This window comes from Haliotis rufescens, unplaced genomic scaffold, assembly GCF_023055435.1.
Source record: "Haliotis rufescens isolate VD_foot unplaced genomic scaffold, xgHalRufe1.0.p SCAF_3, whole genome shotgun sequence".
Taxonomy (NCBI): Eukaryota; Metazoa; Mollusca; class Gastropoda; order Lepetellida; family Haliotidae; genus Haliotis; species Haliotis rufescens.
Genome location: NW_025964001.1, coordinates 47,630,680 through 47,655,852, shown reverse-complemented (window position 1 = coordinate 47,655,852; position 25,173 = coordinate 47,630,680). Strand labels below are relative to the sequence as shown.

At 41.6% G+C, this 25,173-nt stretch overlaps 1 protein-coding gene across 2 annotated transcripts in view; it reads left to right on the top strand.

Annotated features, from left to right (window-relative positions):
• The first annotated feature begins 16 nt into the window (after positions 1 to 16).
• Positions 17 to 25,173, top strand: part of LOC124149744 (GTP cyclohydrolase 1-like) — a 132,660-nt gene continuing 107,503 nt past the window's right edge. Inside the window, exon 1 of one of the 2 annotated variants that reach the window (XM_046521498.2) lies at positions 17 to 492. In XM_046521498.2, the coding sequence (XP_046377454.2) occupies positions 123 to 492 (370 nt within the window). In that variant the 5' untranslated portion in view covers positions 17 to 122. The remainder of the gene's footprint in view (positions 493 to 25,173) is intronic. The other variant, XM_046521499.2, reaches the window with a different exon arrangement.

Below are 25,173 nucleotides of genomic sequence, written 5' to 3'. Positions count from 1 at the left end.
TCCATGTTACAAAGTCATTGCTATAAATAGAATACAGCCGTCAATAGTGTGCGAGTTTCAGTGGGTATAGACAGTGTACAGCATCAGTGCACGGCGGCAATATCAAATATTCAGTACCAACTATGTGTGATGATAATATGACCGTTGATCGTTTTGTTCCTGATCCCGATAAGGAACTTGAAGATAAATTGAGACGCTTGACAATGGTGAAACACCCGAGCCTGTGTTCTGCTGACCCAGAGCCAGAGGAAACCAAGTTACAGCTGCGTGGACGGCAACTGACATTAGAGAACGGGGTGGTCAAAGCTGCCAAATCGAGCAGGACAACCGGAAAAAGCGAAGATGATGTTGCAGAAGAAATATCACATTACTTCGAAAAGATTCTTGTCGGTTTAGGCGAGGATCCAACAAGACAAGGTCTTCTCCGAACACCAGTACGAGCAGCCAAGGCATTGATGTTTTTCACCAAAGGCTACAGTGAAAGCATAGCAGGTAATACGTGTATTCATCGTAATGTTCGTTCCCCTCTTTTCTACATACTATTTCGCTGTGAGTATATTCTACACGCGTATTAAAGCTCTGTGTTTCTTTACTGCAGAGACTTGTCTGTGCCCCTTCCTTCCCAATTCAACTGTTAATAACGTAATGTGTGAATGATGGATCCATACATTTTTACCCTTTTTGTAATATTTCATCATCTGCGTGCAATGATTACCAATGTACTCGAGCCAAGGCCTCTATTTTTTTGGTTCATTTGATGTTTTTAGTGACATCAAATTGATGTTTAGTCACAGAGTAAGTATAAGGTGAGAGGCAAGGCACGGCTGTGGAAGTGTTGTCTAGGCTATATAGTAAGGTATAAGGGGAGTGGCAAGGCACTGCTGAGGAAGTGTTGTGTAGGCTATAAAGTAAGGTATAAGGTAAGGGGAGTGGCAAGGCACTGCTGTGGAAGTGCTAGGTAGGCTATATAGTAAGGTATAAGGGGAGAGGCAAGGCACTGCTGTGGAAGTGCTAGGTAGGCTATTTAACTCTTTCAACACCGTAGGCCGGTTATCCGGCCAAGAAGCATCGAGTCCCCAGACACCGCAGGCCGGTAATCCGGCCAAGCCGTAGTCACGTCAAAATAGTACTATATTTTTATGGACCTACCTGTAATATCATTCATTTATTAAATCTATCACATTTCACAATGTCTGAAATACATATTCCACTTCAATTTAACATTTTTTATCGTTAAATTAAAAAATTATTCACTATTTCCCGCGATGTTATTGAAAATAAAATTCTCGGACACACATTTCGACAACGGGTCCACATCGAACACGTCAAAGAGGAAAATAAAGACGTTTTAAACAAATCTTTAAATATATTATACAAAGTAATATATAAAATCAACAAAAATATATCTAAAAGTAATCAAACTTACATCTAAGTTATTATTTTCATCTTTTCGTGCGATCGCGTGTAATGTAAGTCAAATGACATCTCGGCTTTCGTCGCCTTGAATTCTCGGCTCGGACACGATGTTTAATGCAAAAATATATGCATGAAAAATCTTTGTCACAGCTCGTAACCTAGCACGATACATTCACGAAGGCTCATATTTTTAATATATATCGTGATTTCCTGCTCAAAACGTTCAGAATAACACGATTTAACAAAATTCTTTCGCAAACTTCTGTAATTTATCGAACACGAGCTTGGTATCACAGCTGTAATTTGATTGGCTGCCCCAGGTCACGTGCTCAAAATTGACCAATCACGAAACTTGTAGCAGATTTCAGCAAGAAAGCGTCATTAGAAACCAATTTTAATCCAATGAAATCGCTTGTTATAACTACGGAAAAAAACCAGTCGATGTTACGAGCGTGTAGATGAAGCAATAAGCTTTCCAGCGATGTGTCATATGCCATTCTTCGACGAACGTGTTATTCATACGAAACCTCGAAAACGGGGGTATTTCTTCATTTTACTGAGCGGACAGTCGCTGTTATCGGGAAATGGGTGATGACAGAGACTATTTATAATTCTTTTTAAAATGATTTTCCAATAACGTAAACAATGAAAATAAAATAGAAATAGGTACGTGGATATTATGAAATCATATATTTGCCGAAAATCGTCAAGTTTTCGCTTCCTTGGTCCTTAATCTGGATGTTAACAACGTGTTAGCGTACATTTTTTATTTACAACGAATTTAATTAAGTTGTAAATGCATTATTTTAAATAATGTGAAAAACATAACTTTCATATTTATAAACCATAGGATCAGACCTTTCAAATGGTGTATAACATGAAGTAGCAAATATATTTTACAAGCAGGTATTTTCTTTGATAAATGTTGACTTCATCTATCACACAAGAGCCTCTGGGAACTCGGTGTCCCAGCAGTAAACACTTCTGGTTGACTGGTGTTGAAAGAGATAGTAAGGTATAAGGTAAGGGGAGCGGCAAGGCATTGCTGTGGAAGTGTTGCGTAGGCTGTATAGTAAGGTATAAGGGGAGAGGCAAGGCACTGCTGTGGAAGTGTTGTGTAGGCTATATAGTAAGGTATAAGGTAAGGGGAGTGGCAAGGCATTGCTGTGGAAGTGCTGTGTAGGCTTTATAGTAAGGTATAAGGTAAGGGGAGTGGCAAGGCACTGCTGTGGAAGTGCTGTGTAGGCTTTATAGTAAGGTATAAGGTAAGGGGAGTGGCAAGGCACTGCTGTGGAAGTGCTGTGTAGGCTTTATAGTAAGGTATAAGGTAAGGGGAGCGGCAAGGCACTGCTGTGGAAGTGTTGTGTAGGCTATATAGTAAGGTATAAGGGGAGAGGCAAGGCACTACTGTGGAAGTGCTGTGTAGGCTTTATAGTAAGGTATAAGGTAAGGGGAGCGGCAAGGCACTGCTGTGGAAGTGTTGTGTAGGCTATATAGTAAGGTATAAGGGTAGTGGCAAGGCACTGCTGTGGAAGTGCTGTGTAGGCTTTATAGTAAGGTATAAGGTAAGGGGAGCGGCAAGGCACTGCTGTGGAAGTGTTGTGTAGGCTATATAGTAAGGTATAAGGGTAGTGGCAAGGCACTGCTGTGGAAGTGCTGTGTAGGCTTTATAGTAAGGTATAAGGTAAGGGGAGTGGCAAGGCACTGCTGTGGAAGTGTTGTGTAGGCTATATAGTAAGGTATAAGGGGAGAGGCATGGCACGGCTGTGGAAGTTTTTTGTAGGCTATATAGTAAGGTATAAGAAGAGTGGCAAGGCACTGCTGTGGAAGTGTTGTGTAGGCTATATAGTAAGGTATAAGGTAAGGGGAGTGGCAAGGCATTGCTGTGGAAGTGCTGTGTAGGCTTTATAGTAAGGTATAAGGTAAGGGGAGTGGCAAGGCACTGCTGTGGAAGTGCTGTGTAGGCTTTATAGTAAGGTATAAGGTAAGGGGAGTGGCAAGGCACTGCTGTGGAAGTGCTGTGTAGGCTTTATAGTAAGGTATAAGGTAAGGGGAGCGGCAAGGCACTGCTGTGGAAGTGTTGTGTAGGCTATATAGTAAGGTATAAGGGGAGAGGCAAGGCACTACTGTGGAAGTGCTGTGTAGGCTTTATAGTAAGGTATAAGGTAAGGGGAGCGGCAAGGCACTGCTGTGGAAGTGTTGTGTAGGCTATATAGTAAGGTATAAGGGTAGTGGCAAGGCACTGCTGTGGAAGTGCTGTGTAGGCTTTATAGTAAGGTATAAGGTAAGGGGAGCGGCAAGGCACTGCTGTGGAAGTGTTGTGTAGGCTATATAGTAAGGTATAAGGGTAGTGGCAAGGCACTGCTGTGGAAGTGCTGTGTAGGCTTTATAGTAAGGTATAAGGTAAGGGGAGTGGCAAGGCACTGCTGTGGAAGTGTTGTGTAGGCTATATAGTAAGGTATAAGGGGAGAGGCATGGCACGGCTGTGGAAGTTTTTTGTAGGCTATATAGTAAGGTATAAGAAGAGTGGCAAGGCACTGCTGTGGAAGTGTTGTGTAGGCTATATAGTAAGGTATAAGGTAAGGGGAGTGGCAAGGCATTGCTGTGGAAGTGCTGTGTAGGCTTTATAGTAAGGTATAAGGTAAGGGGAGTGGCAAGGCACTGCTGTGGAAGTGCTGTGTAGGCTTTATAGTAAGGTATAAGGTAAGGGGAGTGGCAAGGCACTGCTGTGGAAGTGCTGTGTAGGCTTTATAGTAAGGTATAAGGTAAGGGGAGCGGCAAGGCACTGCTGTGGAAGTGTTGTGTAGGCTATATAGTAAGGTATAAGGGGAGAGGCAAGGCACTACTGTGGAAGTGCTGTGTAGGCTTTATAGTAAGGTATAAGGTAAGGGGAGCGGCAAGGCACTGCTGTGGAAGTGTTGTGTAGGCTATATAGTAAGGTATAAGGGTAGTGGCAAGGCACTGCTGTGGAAGTGCTGTGTAGGCTTTATAGTAAGGTATAAGGTAAGGGGAGCGGCAAGGCACTGCTGTGGAAGTGTTGTGTAGGCTATATAGTAAGGTATAAGGGTAGTGGCAAGGCACTGCTGTGGAAGTGCTGTGTAGGCTTTATAGTAAGGTATAAGGTAAGGGGAGTGGCAAGGCACTGCTGTGGAAGTGTTGTGTAGGCTATATAGTAAGGTATAAGGGGAGAGGCATGGCACGGCTGTGGAAGTTTTTTGTAGGCTATATAGTAAGGTATAAGAAGAGTGGCAAGGCACTGCTGTGGAAGTGTTGTGTAGGCTATATAGTAAGGTATAAGGGGAGCGGCAAGGCACTGCTGCTCAAGTGTTGTGTAGGCTATATAGTAAGTTATAAGGGGAGAGGCAAGGCACTGCTGTGGAAGTGTTGTGTAGGCTATATAGTAAGGTATAAGGGGAGAGGCATGGCACGGCTGTGGAAGTGTTGTGTAGGCTATATAGTAAGGTATAAGGGGAGCGGCAAGGCACTGCTGTGAAAGTGTTGTGTAGGCTATATAGTAAGGTATAAGGGGAGCGGCATAGCACTGCTGTGAAAGTGTTGTGTAGGCTATATAGTAAGGTATAAGGGGAGCGGCAAGGCACTGCTGTGAAAGTGTTGTGTAGGCTATATAGTAAGTTATAAGGGGAGAGGCAAGGCACTGCTGCTGTGGAAGTGTTGTGTAGGCTTTATAGTAAGGTATAAGGGGAGCGGCAAGGCACTGCTGTGGAAGTGTTGTGTAGGCTAAAAAGTAAGCTATAAGGGGAGAGGCAAGGCACTGCTGTGGAAGTGTTGTGTAGGCTATATAGTAAGGTATAAGGGGAGAGGCAAGGCACTGCTGTGGAAGTGTTGTGTAGGCTTTATAGTAAGGTATAAGGAGAGTGGCAAAGCACTGCCGTGGAAGTGTTGTGTAGGCTTTATAGTAAGGTATAAGGAGAGTGGCAAGGCACTGCTGTGGAAGTGTTGTGTAGGCTATATAGTAAGGTATAATGGGAGCGGCAAGGCACTGCTGTGGAAGTGTTGTGTAGGCTATGTAGTAAGGTATAAGGTAAGGGGAGCGGCAAGGCACTGCTGTGGAAGTTTTGCGTAGGCTATATAGTAAAGTATAAGGGGAGAGGCAAGGCACTGCTGTGAAAGTGTTGTGTAGGCTATGTAGTAAGGTATAAGGTAAGGGGAGTGGCAAGGCACTGCTGTGGAAGTGTTGTGTAGGCTATATAGTAAGGTATAAGGGGAGAGGCAAGGCACTGCTGTGGAAGTGTTGTGTAGGCTATATAGTAAGGTATAAGAGGAGCGGCAAGGCACTGCTGTGGAAGTGTTGTGTAGGCTGTATAGTAAGGTATAAGGGGAGAGGCAAGGCACTGCTGTGGAAGTGTTGTGTAGGCTATATAGTAAGGTATAAGGGAAGGGGAGTGGCAAGGCACTGCTGTGGAAGTGTTGTGTAGGCTATATTGTAAGGTATAAGGGAAGGGGAGCGGCAAGGCACTGCTGTGGAAGTGTTGTGTAGGCTATATAGTAAGTTATAAGGGGATAGGCAAGGCACTGCTGTGGAAGTGTTATGTAGGCTATATAGTAAGGTATAAGGTAAGGGGAGCGGCAAGGCACCGCTGTGGAAGTGTTGTGTAGGCTATATAGTAAGGTATAAGGAGAGTGGCAAGGCACTGCTGTGGAAGTGTTGTGTAGGCTATATAGTAAGGTATAAGAGGAGCGGCAAGGCACTGCTGTGGAAGTGTTTTATGTAGGCTATATATAGTAAGGTATTAGGTAAGGGGAGTGGCAAGGCACTGCTGTGGAAGTGTTGTGTAGGCTATATAGTAAGGTATCAGAAGAGTGGCAAGGCAAGGCTGTGGTAATGTTGTGTAGGCTATATGGTAAGGTATAAGGGGAGCAGCAAGGCAGGCTGTGGAAGTGTTATGTAGGCTATATAGTAAGGTATAAGGGGAGCGGCAATGTTTCCTATCTTGAAATGTTTCCTTCAGGTGTAAAGTGTTTATGGACAAAAAACATCTAACATTTGCAATGTCCACAAGAAGACACGACAGCTGTAGTCATTGTGTAACCAACCTCATGAGTATGCACAGGCAATGGGAATGCTGACTTTTGAGTCTGTAGTTTCATCAGTCCCCAGCAGAGGGTTTTTAGAAATGGATTGCACAGGTATACTGTGTTTTTTTTTTATTAGTAATGTACCAATGATAATAATATTTATCAATAATAAACGACTTTGGTAAAGTCCGGTACACTTTGTTCCATGGTTGTTTACAGCCTTGGGTATGAAGAGAGCAGACCCACATCTTACAACACTGATATTGATAAGGTCCTTGTTAAAACAACATGGTTAAAAGTGACAGCAGATTTCACATAGTTGCACAAATAAACTAGCCAAAAGTGGAAATAACAAGCTCTGCCATAGGTGGCATACGTTCATTGCTGACATATCTTGTGGATGTAATATTTCTGAATGGAGTTCATCCAGCATTAATTCTTGTTTTCCACCACAGTACAACCCAGTGCAACATACTCCTCACCTACTTTTCCAATGACCTGGAGCAGTACTGATGTGTCCAAAAAGCACCTTTTCTTGCATCTTCCCAAGGCAAGGGAGTTAACTGACTAAAAAAGTCCAGTTTCCATCCTTGCCGAACTAGGCTGGTATTATGGAGTTACATTTTGGCTGGACTAATGAGTCTATGCATAGTCAAATCAAAATCGTGCATCGAAATCGAAATCCCGTTCGTAAACTCTCCTGCAGATTTCGGTCGATTGCAGGATTTGCAAAGCATGTGCACCGCCAACTCGTTGTCAACAGATATTTCCCAAATCTTTTCCTGTTTTTAATCAAGGTGCTCACGCATTACCCGTTTTATCACAACATAGACCTCGTCTTGACTGGGACCCACGCCACTGTTTTGTTTCAAGCAAATGCAAGTGATACGAGAGGTGGAATCTGATTGGTCTAAAGGAGAGGCTCAGAAGGGACATAACTCGTAATAGCCACTGGTGGCGCTACGATAGAGCCCAGGAATTCCAGCCTAGTTTGGCAAGGGTGGAAACTGGACTTTTAAAGTCAGTTGACTCTCTTGCCTCGGGAAGATGCTTTTCATGTAGTCTTGGTGTACTGGAGAGGAAGTTCATGTGTTTTGCTTCTCCAGCACCATACAAGGCTGAGATTGTGTTGCATCCAGACATGGCATGAAGAAAAGGCAGAACATGGCACAGTTGAATTCCATGACATCCCTGAGCTTCTCAACCTGATAATGTGTGAGTTCTGGTTTGCATGAACACACTGCTATGAGAATCTACGTGGTGTAGCAAACAAACACATTTGTGTCATCTGAAATAACATGATCAACACTGTAATATGTAGCCATGTCATTTGCTTTCAGCACTATTACAACGTCAGCATTACCTTCGTCCCCTGCATGGTGAACAACAACATCAGACTTTTGCTAGTGAGAGTCCAGAAGATTAGTTGTCTGTTGTTTGTTTCTTTTATTAGCCAGAAAGCTTCCTGTTTTTTCTGGGACTGAAGTACAGGACTTCACAACAATATCAGGGATCACTTCTGGAACACTTGAGCTCATGTTCGTGATGTACTTGACAGGTGGTGATTTTTATGGATTTTGCGTGCTGCCATCATCATGAAATGGAAAAATTGAAACAGTTGGAAATGTCTGGTTTGTAAGGCGAGACTGTGAACTATTGCCAACTGCAACTGCAATGTCCACATTGACCCTGTCATCAGCAGTGACATCTGTTGCTATATTTCTGAGCTCTGTTTTGACTCCAGTGAAGGGGTTGGGTCTTTTGAGATAAACTGGAACCTTTGTCATGTCATGTCATTGGCCTTGCCCAGGATTAAGTTCATGATGATGTTCTGCCCAGAATGATGTAGAACTGTTGGCGAGCTGCCTCAGTTCCTCTTGTCTACTGTGCGACGATGTGGGCTGATAGCAGCCACTGTGTGCGGGCACTGTCCTTGTGGGTGATGTTGATATTGTCCTCCCTGTGTTTTTCCTGACCTCATGAGGCACTGCTGATATCACCATATCTGACCAAATACCATGCCAAAACCCATTTCTGTTGCCATGCATTGTAAACTGACCTTAGCACAGTGGTTCTTGGAGACACTCGCATGGGCTCATTTAATCCTGAATGTACAGTCAATATTTAGCATAATTATTATGTCCTGTCACAGCAAACAATGTCATCATATCTTGGGAGGCTTTCAAATGTAAAAACCAATTACCAGTTCTCTCGGCTCTGATGAACATGCATACAGTGGATACAAAATCAATGAACTCGACTTTCGTCGCGCCATGGTGGCCAGCAAGGGGTTTGTTCGTCGTTCTCAGAGAGATAACCGCCACGATCCTCTTCCACTCCCAGAATGGCCGAATTACTGATTCACCCACAGAGCAAATGACCACACCCGGCACCAGACAGATTACATCTGCACATCTGGTCCATCTACAAAAAGCTCTGAGTGCCAACCCGTCTATCAGCATTGGTTGAACGATTCCACAGTACTTCCGTGACTTCTGGTAGACATGATCTGCACCAAAGTTCATGACCGATTCAAAATTTGACAGAATCGTCATATGCTTCCAGGAACCCAACTCAGGATCATCATTCACAACACAGGACCAGATGTCCCATTATCATGATGCTCAACTTGCCCTCAACACCGCCACGTCACACATGCTACACAGAACTCAGAAACACCACTTGTCTGTCAACCTCAGGGTTCACAGGGGATTGTCCATGTGTGAAGCTTGAACTTCGTTTTCGACTCTACGCAGGATTTCAGTTTACTGCGCAGGGTGCTTTACATGTCATGATTCAAGAACTCTCTTCGACCCGAAATAAGGACAACTGACCTAATGGGAGCCTTGCAGTGTATTTGTACAGATCAGCTTTTACGTACTACTGCAACCACTCGACCAGATGCCTGTCGCTGTACATCATGTGGCAGAGGCACTTACTACAGTAGACATCCGATACCTACACGTCCAGTGAACGAGTGAACAACCCCTACAGGTTGAGGTGCGCATCTAGAGTACCAGATGTCAGGAGCGCCTCCAGTTCACTCAACCTGCCATTTCCACAGACAACCTCATGGTGGTCTGGCCAAGGGCTACTCATCTAGGACGGCGGGAGTCATTACATTGGCACATCGACCGCCTACCAGAAGCCTGTACAACAACAAGTGGCATTCCTTTGGAATTTTTAACCGAAAATAACCAGGGCCCGCCTCTGCGTCTCCTCAATTCCTGGCCAAGTTCCTTCTCTTCCTGCATCGCAAACGTTGCCTGGAGGGACGTACTGTCACTACGTACCTTGTGGCCCTCAACTCTGTCTTGGCAGTTCCAGAAGATCAGAATATGACCAGGATCCCAGAACTCCAAACTCTACTTCGGAGGCGCTCCCTTTGAACCACTTCATTCAACGTCGTTGACTCAGAAGAAGACAACCTGACTCAGAAGATGATCTTCCTCCTGGCTCACTCCACGGCGGTGCATGTCAGCAAGATCACACACTGGATGTGACACATACCAGGTTCGAGCAAGGAGCCCACAGAGCAGTTCACCTTGGACTGGGCTGGGATTTTTTCGCTCGGAACCAGCTCCCAGGGCAGCCTGACAGGTCTTTCCTCATCCCGCCCCTCTCATCGTTAGTGGGAGCTGATTAGTATTTACTGTAGCCATTCACTGATGACTTAAGTTCGTTTCAGACGTCAAAAGCGTCAATCATGATGTTAATAACGGTGCAATCCACCGATCGGTCTGATCAGCTCACACTCGATTTTTCCAAAATTAATGTAAGCAGTATTGAATGAAATACAATGAATATAATAGATTAAAAGCATAAGTCCAGATATACAAAGTGTAGTTACAGGACTAACTTGCGTACTCCAGTGCGGATTTGTTGAAATGTTGAAATACCTAACAGGGCGAAGACTGCAAAATATAAGAGCTTGTCTCAAGGAAGGGGAGATAATAGGATTTATATTAGGGAACATGTTATGTCAAATTATTCACAGTCGCCTCAGGCTTGGCTGAAGCGATCTCAATGCAGACAAGTATAATAGACATATCTTGGATACTCATAGTTGTTCCTGTGGAAATTGCACTGAAGATGCTTTACATTTCCTTTTTTGTGTGAACAAATCACTATTTTCTTGAAATGGAATTTAAATTTAATCAACATTGTTACTCTTTACAAACAGTGCTGTATTTGAGTTTCTATTAAGATCTGTTAAAAGCTGGAAGATCTTCATTTAAGTAAATGAATTGATTAATTTTAACTGCAAACATATTTATCATATATACACATCTAGCTTAGCATGTGTATTTAATGTGTTACATTCAACCTTCACTGATGTATTAATTGTATCAAACATTGTGTGTCGTGGAAAGGTAGTTCAGCAAAAGCGATTTGCTTCTTTACCAATCGATATGTTTAAATCACTACTTATTTCATATCATGTTGACAATTGAGAGACTTTCTCAATTTTTTAACTTACCCTGCATTACTCCTTGTTCTTGACAGAGAGAAAGAACTGTGTGAGGTCTTGCTGAAGAAGAAGTTGTTCCAACTAGCTGAGTGGCTAACCCTATCACACAGCTGCTATATGACCTCCAACGACCCACTCCAAATCTCTCCTGTAACGAATCATCCGGTTCTTCCAACATTTCACAGGTTGCCGCAACATCCTTGCGGATGCCCTCTCCAGACCAAACAAGGTAGCTCCCACAGAGTGGAAACTCCATTCGGACGACTTGTCCCCAATGTCGACCTGTTTGCCACCAGCCAGAACTACAAGGTTATGACCTTCTTATCACCTTCATAACGTCTTCAGCGTACCCTTGAAAGGATTAAGATCGTACGCTTTACCGCCACCAGTCCTCCTTCCCAGTGTCCTTCAGAAGATCAGATCAACCAAGAACCTTGATCTGAGGCTGGTTCGTGGATCTCAAGGAGATGACTGCCACCGACCCTCTCGAACTCCCAGACTGGGGGTCAAATCCACCCACACAGCAAACAACCCCATCATACTCCAGACATGTTACATCTTCACGTCTGGTCCATTTACAAAGAGCTTTAAGTGTCAAGGGCTACTAAGCTAGAGCGTCGAGGGCAATTACCCTGGCGCATAGACCGTCTATCAGGGTTCTGTACGACGACAAGTGGCGCTTCTTTGAGAGTTTTTGCTAGGAAAAACACCAGGATCCCACATTCTCTCTGTGGATGAACAGGAACTTTTACTATGTCCAGCAATGCTTCTTTCGAGGCTCTCAAGAATTGTTGTGGGCATCAATGCCTCTTCATACCGATGTTGATGACATCTCAGATGGAAGTCAGCCACAACATGATCGCCCTCTGGCTTCGCGCCATCATTGTTCAGGCCTATGAGGCCACGGGACTGGATCCCCTGGGCGCCAGCAATCCACACGAGATCCAGGCGGTTGCTTTCCCCATGGTGCTTCACAGCACCTTCTCCTTACGCACCATTATAGAAGGCTGCTCGTGGACCAGCGAGATGTGGCCCAAGAAGATGTACACAGCTTTGGCCCTTTGGTGGTTGCCCAGCAGGTCTCCGCCACCAGACACTATTGACGTTTCCAGATGTCCAGAGTCGGTCTTGCAACCTCCCAGGTGCATGTCACCCCAGATTAGGAGGCTACATGTACACATATTAGGCTCGGTTTGTCAGTTCTAGAATTGAACTTATATGGCCGCATCGATACCTGGAGTTCATGCATACCTAACTTTCTCCCTCCCTGTGAACAGGAATTGCTACTTGATGCGGGACATCGCTGTTGCTGATTGATTGGAGTTTGGAAAATTTCATTGAAGATCACATCTGAAGGTATACCATTCAACGTACCGTCGGATAAAGATTCATTAAGTAAAAATCCTAGATATTTTTTATGTTATGTATACTTATCCTTCATTACTGCCTCTAAAGGGGCCCAAGTTTAGCAGAGCTGCCTCCCCACGATGTCTTCAGATGCTCTGTTTTTAGCAGTAATGTGCTGATCCATGATGTCATCCCTTCCGTGGTCCCATCGGAGCCGTGTGATATTGTTAGCCATTCAGCTAGTTGGAACAAGTTCTTCTTCAGCAAGACCTCACAAGCTCTTTGTCTCTGTCAATAACAAGCAGTAAATGCATTAAGGAGTAATGCAGGATAAGTATACAAATGTAAAAAATATCTATGATTTTACTAGAATTTATTGCTTTTGTTTTTCAAGGATAGATTACCAGGTTTCTCAAAGGTTTGTTGGACCAACACAACAATGTCAGTCTTAGTACTGTCCTGTACCTCATTGCAGCAATATGTATGGTTCACAATTCGGAAGGTGACAGTTACTTATCGAAAGGATATGCAACCATCCTTCGTCAAGCAACATCTTTGAAGCTATTTGTGTCAGGAGTCTTTGAAATGTCGAACCAGACATATAGGTACAGCTGAGACCTGGAGAGTCCTAAACTGTAGGACTCTCGAATTACAGTTTGGTAGAAAATCTAATGTATTATCTTGTACTTTGAATTCTGATTAGTGATATTTTTTGGTCCAGCCAACCACACAACATTGGTATATTACATGTCAGTATGAAGAAATTAACTGCAAAGCAGTATTCAGCTTTTCAAAGTTTTGATGTCAGAACAGGAGTATAACATCCACAATATCCGCTGCAGTCTAGTATTGCCTAGAAGTATGCCTGCATGCACCGTTTGTCCAGAACAACCCTGTCAATTTAGACTCATTTGAGCTTGGGGTCCAAGCTCCACGGAGTGGAGGGAAGTTGTCATAGTGACCGATTCAGGACAACCATTGTCAGAATGAACAGGCTAATTACCATGTATCCATGACCTGTATATGTCTAGAATAACTAAATTTCTATTGCTTAGAAGATGCTAAGCCCACTTGTTAATACTCATCACCATTGTATTGTACATTTACTGTCAGCCAACCTGAACAAGCTTGACCAGGACTTTTGTTAAAGGTACACATTCACCAGAGTGTGGTGATTACAAAGACATCACACTAGATAGATAGATAGATAGATAGATAGATTACAGACAAGACACAGTATTTCACAATGGCAAATGCACACAGCCTGCAACAGCTTTATTTACAGATAGTTCCCAATTCTAATGGGGACAGCACCTGTTTTTTGTTAGAAACATGTTCAAGACCTTATAACAAACAGGATGGGAATTATCACTTGGACAGCTACTGGACAAGTAGGAAGTCACTGCAACTATGTAACTTCTCATTAATTACTGTTGTTCATATTTATGATTTAATCTGTGTCAGGTGACCTTGACTATGTAAGCCTTGGTTAATTGGCAGAGCATTCCAGATCTTACCCTTAGCAAAGCTAGGGTTAGACAAGTTATTCCATTGCACCAACACAACAACCACCACCACTGGGAAAACAACTTGCAAACCAGAGATATGTCACTGAAACAGCGTCAGCCATCACATGAGATTGTGCTTCATTGATTCCATGTGCAATGGCTTCAAGAGCTCTTGTCTTCTGCCATAAACGACAATGTTTATTCATGCAAGGCAATCGCAAAGAGTAATTGCCTATTGATTTTGGATTGATATTGGTTGCTGTTCAATGAATTGGGATAGAATATTCAATGATGAGCAACATTGTGCCAGTCATTTAAGGTTATTGGACAGTTAATTCTTTGTAACACTTTTTGATTTTGTATATTTTCCTTGCCAACTGTGCCACTGCCACTGTAAGATTAATGCATGGTGTTTGATGCTGCACCTAGAGCAGGAGAGGCACTCATGGCTCTTGTACTGTCTGTCAAGTTACTGTATCTGTTGTCCTATTCAGATTTACTGAAAGTCCATGAAACTAGTCATGGTCAGTTGTCTGGAGCATGTTGCCAGCAGTGTCGGGTTTATAGAAACGTAGTTCCTAAGAAACTGTGGATCAATGGAACTAAAACTTGGCATACTTGTTCCCACGAACAGCAGGGATGGAAATGCTGACATGTTTTCAAGTGTGTCGAAACACACTCAGAAAAATGGGGGGCGTGTTATTAGGATTTTTGTATACCTACCTACAAGAACACTTTCCAGTGTAAAAGAGAAATAGTTCATCTGAAATTCAGTTCATTTAGTGCGTTCATACATGTGTTTTATATGTGCAAGAATTCATTTGTCACAGGCATGATATACATAACATTTTCATACAGCTTATGTATTAGATAAAATAATGTGATTTCTATGATCATGTGTGCAGCACATGTTTGTGATCATTATGATTTCAATCTTGTCATTGGCTTTCTAATACAAGGCATTTCAAACCTCAATGATGTACATATATGATTTCAACATAGCTCCCAATATATTTTATGTCAGTTACTTGGACATTGGTTTTCAATTTGTGGTACATGTGCATTTTTTGGTGAGGCTGAAAATGCTTTGATTTTGGGTATATTTGAATATTGACCTTGATTAGACTTTTGCAAATTGACTGTTCTCTTAAGTTTTCTAAAAATGCATTGGCAGTGAGGTACTGACAAAACCATCTAAACTTGCAACTAGAAATGTGCATGCATACCATTGTCAAAAAACAAGGGCAGTGTTCTGCCGAAGCTGCAGCCACACAGGATTTCCAGAATCATTATTTGATTGGCGGATAATATTTATGCTCAGTGGGACATCGGGCACATTCAGGTAGCTAGGTTTATTTTATATTATTATGGGGGCCACTGACTGTCTCAAAATAATTTAACATCACTCGCACAGCTGTTTTAATTATTGAATGTACATTCCTCTTTTTTGTGTCTCATTTTGATATCTGTGCCATCCTTGGCTGAAAGTCCCAAATTGTCCAATCAGAATCAAGCTTTCACATTTGTGCAAATATAACAGTCATATGGATGATGGCCAAACAGCAAAATCCAAGGGCAGACAGTACCAAAAAAAAATCTTTTATTCGTCAACACAGCCTAAATGCCAAAGATGTTTCTTTTCTTTTTTTTTTATCCCCCGCCGCGCGAAAGCACGAAGCGGGGGATATAGTATTCACGACCGTCCGTACATACATCCGTACGTCCGTACGTCCGTCCGTACGTCCCACCTGTTTGTTGCCGCGATATCTCAAGAACTAAACACTGGATTGTCTTCATATTTGGAACTATGGTGTATATACAGACTCCGCAGACACCAGTCGGTTTTGGTGACCTTGATCCCATTTTCAAGGTCACAGCAGACAAATCTGCTTTTAGAGTTGGAAAACGGTGTTGCCGCGATATCTCAAGAACTAAACACTGGATTGTCTTCATATTTGGAACTATGGTGTATATACAGACTCCGCAGACACCAGTCGGTTTTGGTGACCTTGATCCCATTTTCAAGGTCACAGCAGACAAATCTGCTTTTAGAGTTGGAAAACGGTGTTGCCGCAATATCTCAAGAACTAAACACTGGATTGTCTTCATATTTGGAACTATGGTGTATATACAGACTCCGCAGACACCAGTCGGTTTTGGTGACCTTGATCCCATTTTAAAGGTCACAGCAGGCAAATCTGCTTTTGGAGTTGGAAAACGGTGTTGCCGCGATATCTCAAGAACTAAACACTGGATTGTCTTCATATTTGGAACTATGGTGTATATACAGACACCGCAGACACCAGTCGGTTTTGGTGACCTTGACCCCATTGTCAAGGTCACAGCAGGCAAATCTGCTTTTGGAGTTAGAAAACGGTGTTGCCGCGATATCTCAAGAACTAATCGCTGGATTGTCTTCATATTTGGAACTATAGTGTATATACAGACACCGCATACACCTGTCAGATTTAATGACCTTGACCCCATTTTCAAGGTCACAGCAGGCAAATCTGTTTTTGGAGTTGGAAAATGGTGTTGCCACAATATCTCAAGAACTAATCGCTGGATTGTCTTCATATTTGGTACTATGGTGTACAGGCGGGGGATATTTCGTCACTCTGTGACAAATACTTGTTTTTCTTTTATTGTTTTTAGAAAGACACACCTGTTACATAAATGGGCTTCCGCCCAGGGTAGCAGAAAGCCCATGACATAAAGCACAACTTATCAGTACATCTTGCTTTGTTGTTTTTTTTATACAGAAAATAACATACTTCTCACTCACACATTCACTCTTGTTTATATACCATATTGCAGTTTAGGAAAGTACATGGTCTCAAACATTAAAATCTTAAGTACAAAACTAAAATTAAATTGAAAGCTGCTCCTCATTTTCGAAAAGTTGATGATACAGCATCCAAGCACCATAGAATTTCTGTTGATTACCTGTCTTGAAAGCAATATCTTTTTCAATGTTGTATCGTGAAAAAGCTTCCTTTTTATAAACATGAAAATAAGGTTTTGTATTTTGGAATTTGCATCTATAAATATAGTATTTGGCAATTAGTAAAAGTAAATCAAACACTTTATCTGTTTTTATGTTCTCTTTAACTCCAAAAAGTATCAATTCTGCACAAAATGTCATATTATAAACATGAAAGCACTGGTCGATCCACAATGACACTTCATCCCAAAATTGTTTTATTACATCACATTCCCAAAACAAGTGAGTAATTGTTTCCTTTTCATTGTGACAGAAGGAGCACAAATCATTCTGAGCATAATTGAGTAAATACAGAAAAGTATTAGTGGTGAGAATTCTGTGGGTAATTTTGTATTGAAACCATCGCAGTTTGACATCCTGTGTTGTACTGAAAATTTTATTATAAATATTGTTCCAATTTAAGTTTTCAAATTGTAATTCCCACTTTTCCTGCTCTTTAGTTTTTACTTCTGTAGAAACCAATGAAAAATAAATATGTTTTGAACCGGACTTGGAACTACAAATAGTTTTTACCACACAGCGCTGATCCTCCACAGAATCTGTTGGAACTAAATTTAGAGCTCCAAGGTATTGTTTAACGCTGCTAACAACACCATAAAACTCCAAATAGGATGAACAAATACCATACATATCATTAAATTCCTCATATGACAGAAACTCCTTATTGGCCTTGACCAAGTCTATAATTTGGGAGATGCCCTTCTCAAACCAGCATTTCAAGAAAAATGATTTCCTATTAATTTTAATATTAGGGTTATAAAAAATTGGTTCAGTTAAAAAACTACTGAAAGATTCTGGCTTGATTTTCTTGTCAAGCACTATAAATGACTGAAAACAACTTTTCCAAAACTCATTACTTATCAAAGATAATTTTCTTTCAAAAAATGTCACACCAAACTCACCAAGTTTACACAAATAAGGATATGTAGATTTAAATAGGTGCTTCCATTTTGGATCACCTGAGGACACAAGTCTCCTTATCCATGTGGCCTTAAGAGATGTTACATATGAAAAGATATTCACCATACCTAAGCCCCCTTGCTTAACAGGTTGACAAACTTTAATCCTCTTTACTTTGTCTCGTTTATCACTCCAAAGAAATTTAAAAAGCATAGCATTTAAAGTAACAAGAAAATCATTTGGGGGATCAGGCAGTGATAACAATAGATAATTGAGTTTTGAAATCAACAAGGATTTAATGATTGCCACCCTACCAATTGGTGTAACTATCCGTTTCATCCACCTATTCATAATCTGTTTTAACTCAAATAATTTGTCTTTAAAGTTCAACTGAACCATTTTTTTCAGATTTGTGCAAAATTTGACTCCTAGAATTCTAAACTCTTCTGGATTCCAACCAACAGGCAAATCATCTTTGAACTTTTCCTTACAACCTCTCTTGGAGCCAAGCCAGATAACTTGAGTTTTATTATAGTTAATCTTAAGACCAGATATTTTGGCAAAACAATCAAGAGAGTTAATACATGATACAAAGGAGGACTGACTACCATCAAGTAATATTTCCATATCATCAGCATACTGACTAAGAAGATACTCACTACCGTCCACCAGGATACCTTTGACATCTCTATTAGAGCGGATCACATTGGCTAGTATTTCTGCACAGAGAATAAATATATACGGTGACAATGGGTCACCCTGTCGGCAACCGCGTCTGATATTAAACCAAGATGACAACTGACCATTGATGGACATACAGCTTTTTATATCATTGTAAAATACCGATATATATTTCCTTAAATTTTCACCAAATCCCCAAAAGGATAAAGATTTGTCTATAAATGACCAAGCAATGGAATCAAATGCCTTCTCAAAGTCTGTAAGAAGAAGCATACCAGGAATGTTTGATTTTTCTGTACATGAGATGGCATCATAGATTAAGCGAATATTGTCACCAATGTAGCGACCTGTCATAAAGCCAGTCTGATCTTCATTAATGATAAATGGCAATCTTGACTTGATTCTATTTGCTATGCATGAAGATGCCAGCTTATATGAAACATTCAATAGTGATATGGGCCTCCAGTTAGTTATGAAGCGTTTAGGCTTGTCCCCCTTTGGAATACAGACAATAACCCCTTGTTTCTGGGTAACAGAGAGTTCACCAGATATTAAACCACAATTCAATGATCGCAATAAAAATTGTCCAATATCTTTCCAAAAGAATTTATAAAATTCAGTGGGAAAGCCATCTGAGCCTGGGCTTTTGTTATTTTGCCAAAGATGTTTCTGCTTCGAAATGACCTTAGTATTGCAAAATAGTCAACCACAGCTACTATTAGCAAAACTCCTGACAGTGATAGATGGAGAAAGGTAAATTTTTTCAATGAACCTGTCTTCACGACTACACATGGTTACAGCATAGCTCAGAAAGAAATACTATGACATGTCAGTTTTGCATAAATCATGTGAAATCTAATTCAATGACAAACCTAAATTATTATTTGGAACGAGTACTTTGAAGAGACATGCTAACAAACAAGCTTTTGAGACTAAATATAAGACACTGGACATTGTTGTGGCAATACAAAACGCTACATATGAGAGAGAAGCCATGGGAAACGTTCTATGTATCGCTAGCATTACCTGTGGACAGGCATTCTGCATCAATAACCTGCATATCAAATTTTAAGGATTTTTTGATGATCTCTCAGAGTGTAGCATCATACGTTTTGAAAAGGACCCCATGTTCTTATGCTGAAGGGGTCCCTGTCCCCACTTGTTCAATTTCTCGGCAGAACACTGTGAAGGTCATAATTGTTCATTTGAAAAAGCATCAAACTTGACATGCACAGAATCCATCCAAAGTCAATGCCACCTGATAAGAAAATGTTCACCTTTATGGATGACAAGTTCTTGTTTTTTGCATTAGTGATGTTTTGATGTAGATTCTTACACTGTTAACACACAATTTTGCTAAAATGAACGTGGTTTTGTTGGCATTCTATTTCCACTGTTACATGGATGATGGACACTCTACAAGAGAAAACTATCATGTTTTTTCTGATAGAAACAAAAATTACAAACTGCCTCCCACCTCATCTTTTTTCAAAAGTTGAAAAAATCGAGTAATTAATTTCTACTGGCCTAAGACATGTGTTTTCCTAGAATCTGAAATGTTGTCACTAAACCGGAGGTGCATGTTTTATTCTTATTACAGTTGTTCAAGGCATGGGACTGTTTGTTTTAGAATTGTACTGCATACTGATATGCATACTGCGTATGTTTTCCTAAACTGAATGAGATGTCATTATTCAAAGTGTTTAAAACTTTGTTATAAAGGTAGCTAAAGGCACAGATTTGATCCAGCCTGGTGAAGGTGGTGATGGGACTGTGTTCCTGTTTTAACTTTGTGCTTGTCTCCTTTCTTGAAAACCTTTCAACATTTGTCAACGAAACTTGGCATATGCATCACTCATCTGCCTAACTGAGGCCTTTTGCTATTTTGAGTTTTTTCTAAATTTGATCATTCTTACGAAACTTCAACCTCTATTACATATCTGCCATAAATCCTGTATATTGGCTTCAGTTACACTAACTAAAATTTTCTGATTTTCAACAGACGTCCTCTTCACGTTCATCACACAATTAGTTGCCGCCAAATAGTCTAGTTACTACCCACACCATGATGTTATAATGGCAGCAATATCACTTTTTTCCTGTGTGTGCTAGAGTCAACACCTACTTTAATAGTAGTAAGGATCTAGCTCTTGGTAGTAAGTAACATTAACCTAAAATTATTCTAATAAGTTTTCTATAATAACAGACATATATGTAAAAAATTAATAGTGCTGCTGGAGAGACAAACACGCACGCAAAGTATAGTTGGTGTTTGGTGATTTTGTGAGGTCGTCATGTTGTCCCCCTCTACCTCCGGGTGCAAGAAGTGTGGCCGATTCATGGTCACGGGAGTTCCTCTTGAAAAGTGCAGAGGCACGACCTGCAGCAAGGAGAAGAGATGTGAGCAATGCAGTAACACATCTAAGAAGATCTTCTCCAAGATAACCAAGGCTGTGACTAAGGCCAAGAGGCGTGAGGCTGCCAAGAAGAAAGTGGAAAACATCAAGATAACTGAAAACTGTTCAAAGAACAGCAGGAGATGGTGAAGGGCATGCTTGACATGAAACTCTCAGCAATGGACACGATCAAAGAGATAGCTCTGGCAAAGACTATCCGGTCTTCATCCACGGCTGTAGGCCTAATAAGCTGAGCCGTACAGCCAGCCGACCAGCCGTGTATAAGCTAGCAGGCTTTACCCTACCATGGGACAATACTGTACAGGAAGGGCACAGTATCCATGGACAGGCCGTACAAGGCAACCAAGCCATCCAGCCACACCAGCCAGACGTCGTATGGTGGTCACATGGACCGCATGGGCCTGCCTTCCATGGCAACACACTGATAAGCTGTCTAACCAGCCGTTAAGACACCTTATGGACGTCGCAAGGACTCCATGGGCCAGCCACCCATGGCTACCCAGCCGACCGACCACTGCTTACTGTATGACCTTCATCAACCAATGGACCCACAAGCCCCACAGATACAGATTATACCGGAATCATGGTCACTGGAGGATGACGAACCCTACGTGGTAGAATCGGAGTGCTACGATTATCCACCCCCCATGGGAGATACCAAAGGCCATTTGGAGGCGGAGTCAGAGGGTGTTGAGGATCAGGCTGAAAACTCACCCCAACGAGATTACACCAAAGGTTATTAGTTCGTGGAACTACCTGATGAACTCTATCATCTTATGCCTATGCTTCAGATGCATGTGAGAGAAAATTCACCACCCCAGATGCCTGAATACGGGGGATGTCATGCTCCATCATCATATTCATCAGACATTACCTTGTCCCAGTTACGCTGGCAAGGTTGTCGACCAGTTGACAGATAACATTCACAGGCTCAAGCATGATGAACGATTACCTGTACCACCTTTAAAACTGAAGTTATATAGGACGCATGAGGCTACACTTCCGGAATTCCCAAGTATGGATGAAGACTTCTACAATTTGGTGCGCAATCCTGACTCGAATGTTACGTTAACGGCATTGCGGTTCAAGGATTTGACATTGGTCTCCAGATACTCTTTGGATATCAAAGCTTATATAAATTTGTTTGTCGCCGAAGTCAGACACATCATCCCACCTTTACAACCATCCTATGAAGGAATAACGGAAGAAACACCCATGACACCATGACTCAATTGTCAGGATGCAGGAAGACTTACTCTCCTCCAAAGTGTGGATTTTTTCATAACTTCTAAGGCTAAACCAAGAAGTTCATGATGTCACAGCCTATATTAGCGACCACAACATTCAATGGAAAATTGAAACATGTCATAGATGAAGTGAAACTTGACACAGCAGAACGTTTCCAAACTTCAACTATAGACTTAGCTGCTAAAGCTCATGAATCATCCCAAGCGTCCCTTGGATTATAAATCATCAGCGTCCAAACAGAAGAAGTTTGTCCCCTCATACCAACCAAGGCGGAGGTACGACAAACGACAGTCTTCCCAGGATTCCCTTCGCCCACCAGATTACACGAAATGGTGATATAACCGCTATGGAAGATCAGGAGGCTGAGGTGAACGCCAGTTCTGACTTCCTTACCACCCCTCCGACATTATAGACCCTTTCGACCTAAATATGTCTATGGACTTCTATTTACGTCTACAGTCTTTCAAAATAATTCTGACTCCAGGCCCAGTGGGAGAGCGTCTTCTGTCATATGCCAATAATTGGAAGCAAGTTACGCCTGACCACTGGATTCTAGATGTCGTGGCTCACGGATACAAGCTACACTTGTAAATATTTGATCCTCAACACACGCCATGGGCCGAAGATTTCACCTGGTCAGAGCCAAGTTAGCAGCTGCAGATTTGGCCATCAGGAAACTACGAAAGAAGCGAGTCATTCGAGAACAAAAGGAAACCAACAACACCAAGGGTTTTTACTCTCCGGTCATTTTAGTTCCGAAGAAAATATAACCGAGATGAGGATGATTATAGACCTAAAGACCCTCAACAAGAGATATCTGAAACCTCCTACAAAATTCCAGATGGAGTCCAGACGGACTTATGGTCAATGTTGAAGAAAGGGGACTGGTTTATCAGCCTTGACCTAACAGATGCATATCTTCACGTCTGGATACACCCCTCCTCTCGGAAATATATACGCTTCGCAATCAATGGCCGACGCTACGAATTCAATGTCCTAACATTCAGGATAGCAATAGCCCCTTGGCTATTCACCAATATATCAGTATTAGACTATTCTAGTCTTACCCATGATCAACATTTGACCTCAATAACTCTAAGATTGCTCCCGGACTTCGTAGCAAAGAATCAACCTACCACAATGGGACCGTTGGGTCAAAGACACTATACAATTCCTGCATTAGGACCAACAGTGGATCACTCAGACAGACTCTTTTGTCCCATCAGAGCTCTCAAGTTTCTATCTCTAGGCTACAGACCAACATAAACGCCATTGAAGGAGACTCTCCCTATCCTGTAAGACCAACTCAAACAAGGATATCACCAAGGCTACTTTAGCAGGATGGCTAAAAGCTACTGTTGCATCAAATTATACACAGGCTCAGAATTCTACGCCACGTCTCGGATCCTGCTCGGCTCATGAAATAAGAGCCCTAGCCATGAGTCTCGCGTCATGGACTACAGTCTCAGTAGAACAAGTAGTTTCTAACTGTCAGTGGGCCTCACAAAACATCAGTTTTACTTGCGTGACGTTCAGCCGGACCTAGAGGGCATATATTCCCTTGGACCCATTGTTGCAGCGTAAACTATCATCCATCAATACTTTCCCCCTTCTATTGAAAACACAGGGGGAAGGAGGGCAAGGCTCTGACACCAACAGAATCAGAGAGTGAGTACACCCTTGATTATCCAGTCTATTAGGTGTAGGATGGATTAGGAGCTCCTTGAGTATTAACTGCCTCTTGTGACTGGAAGTGAGCTTCTAACCGGAAGTGACGTCAGCACTGGAAATAGCAGTACAAGGTCCACATCATCATAAAATAACGTCTTTGGTGGAAATAGACCTTGAGAGACGTCATTATCCAATAAAAGGAAGTGACAAACCAGAAGTGAGATCAGCACCGGTATAAGTGTCATAAATCCAAATTTATAAAAAAAATGACCTCATTGGGTAGAAATAGACCAGAAATGACTTCATTATTACCAACAAGATCAGCAGATATAACAGTAATTCTAGTGAAAGTATCACATATTTGACTGATTCTTGAGCAATTCTGATTTTCAAGTCCACAGGGGGTATTTCAGTCAGGATAAGAATCAGTATATAATGGTTTCCAGAAGAGGATTGTTGTCATTACACAGGGAGTTACTAGAGGCATCTACCTCTAGTGGTGGGAAAAGAAGTGAGATTCCCACCATCACGCATGTCATAGCTTGGGTTGCTATTGTGTTATATGGGGAACAACTTATTTTGTAATTGACAGTGAATAGGACGTCTGTTGAAAATCTGAATTTTTTTAGTTTGTGTGACTGAAACGAAAATACAGGATTTATGGCAAAGATGTAATAGAGGTTGTATTCTTAGAATTATTAACAATTATAACTATTGTTTAATGTTCAAAGGATTAGCCAATAATACTTTGATTGAATGCTCATTTCTAACTCAGTGGATTTTGAACCATGGACATGATGAACATAAGCACAGTCATTTTGCAGAACAGAAAATACAATTTAAGTGGAAAATCATCATGTTTACTGATAATTTATCTGAATTTTAAATTTGTATTGCATGTTATCACCTGTTTGTTTACCTGAGTTCTCTGAAGGGATACTACATAGTATTTTATTGTACATGATATGACGTTGACCGATAGCTTCACCCTTTCAGGTCGTGCATGTATTAATCAACAACAAAACATGTCAGTTTGGCTGCAGCTCTTTTTTTATATATCTTTGTTATGATTTACAGCTTCTCATTCTTCTCGGATAGGTGTCACTTCACGCAGTGCAGCTAGAATAGCTCCAACCACAAGTCAACCAGTTGAAATTATAGTCCATAATAAGCTTATTTTGAATCCGTGAAGAAAATACCCATCCATATTTCAATATTCAAACAGTTAGTGTTGTTTCCCTTTGAGGTCTTGAGATAAACACATCACCAAAATGTGTGTGGTTACACTTCCCAAGTTATTCTTTGTTTATACCTTGCAAAAGGCTTTGGTCAAGATTAGTCAAAGTTCAAGGTCAGTGCATGTCTACAGCCATAAAGCTTTACAGGTTATTTTTATAAATCCTACCATACAAAATGTTCATGCTTTCTATCAGAGGTCAATGTGATCTTGAGGTTATTGTGAAACATGGTTGT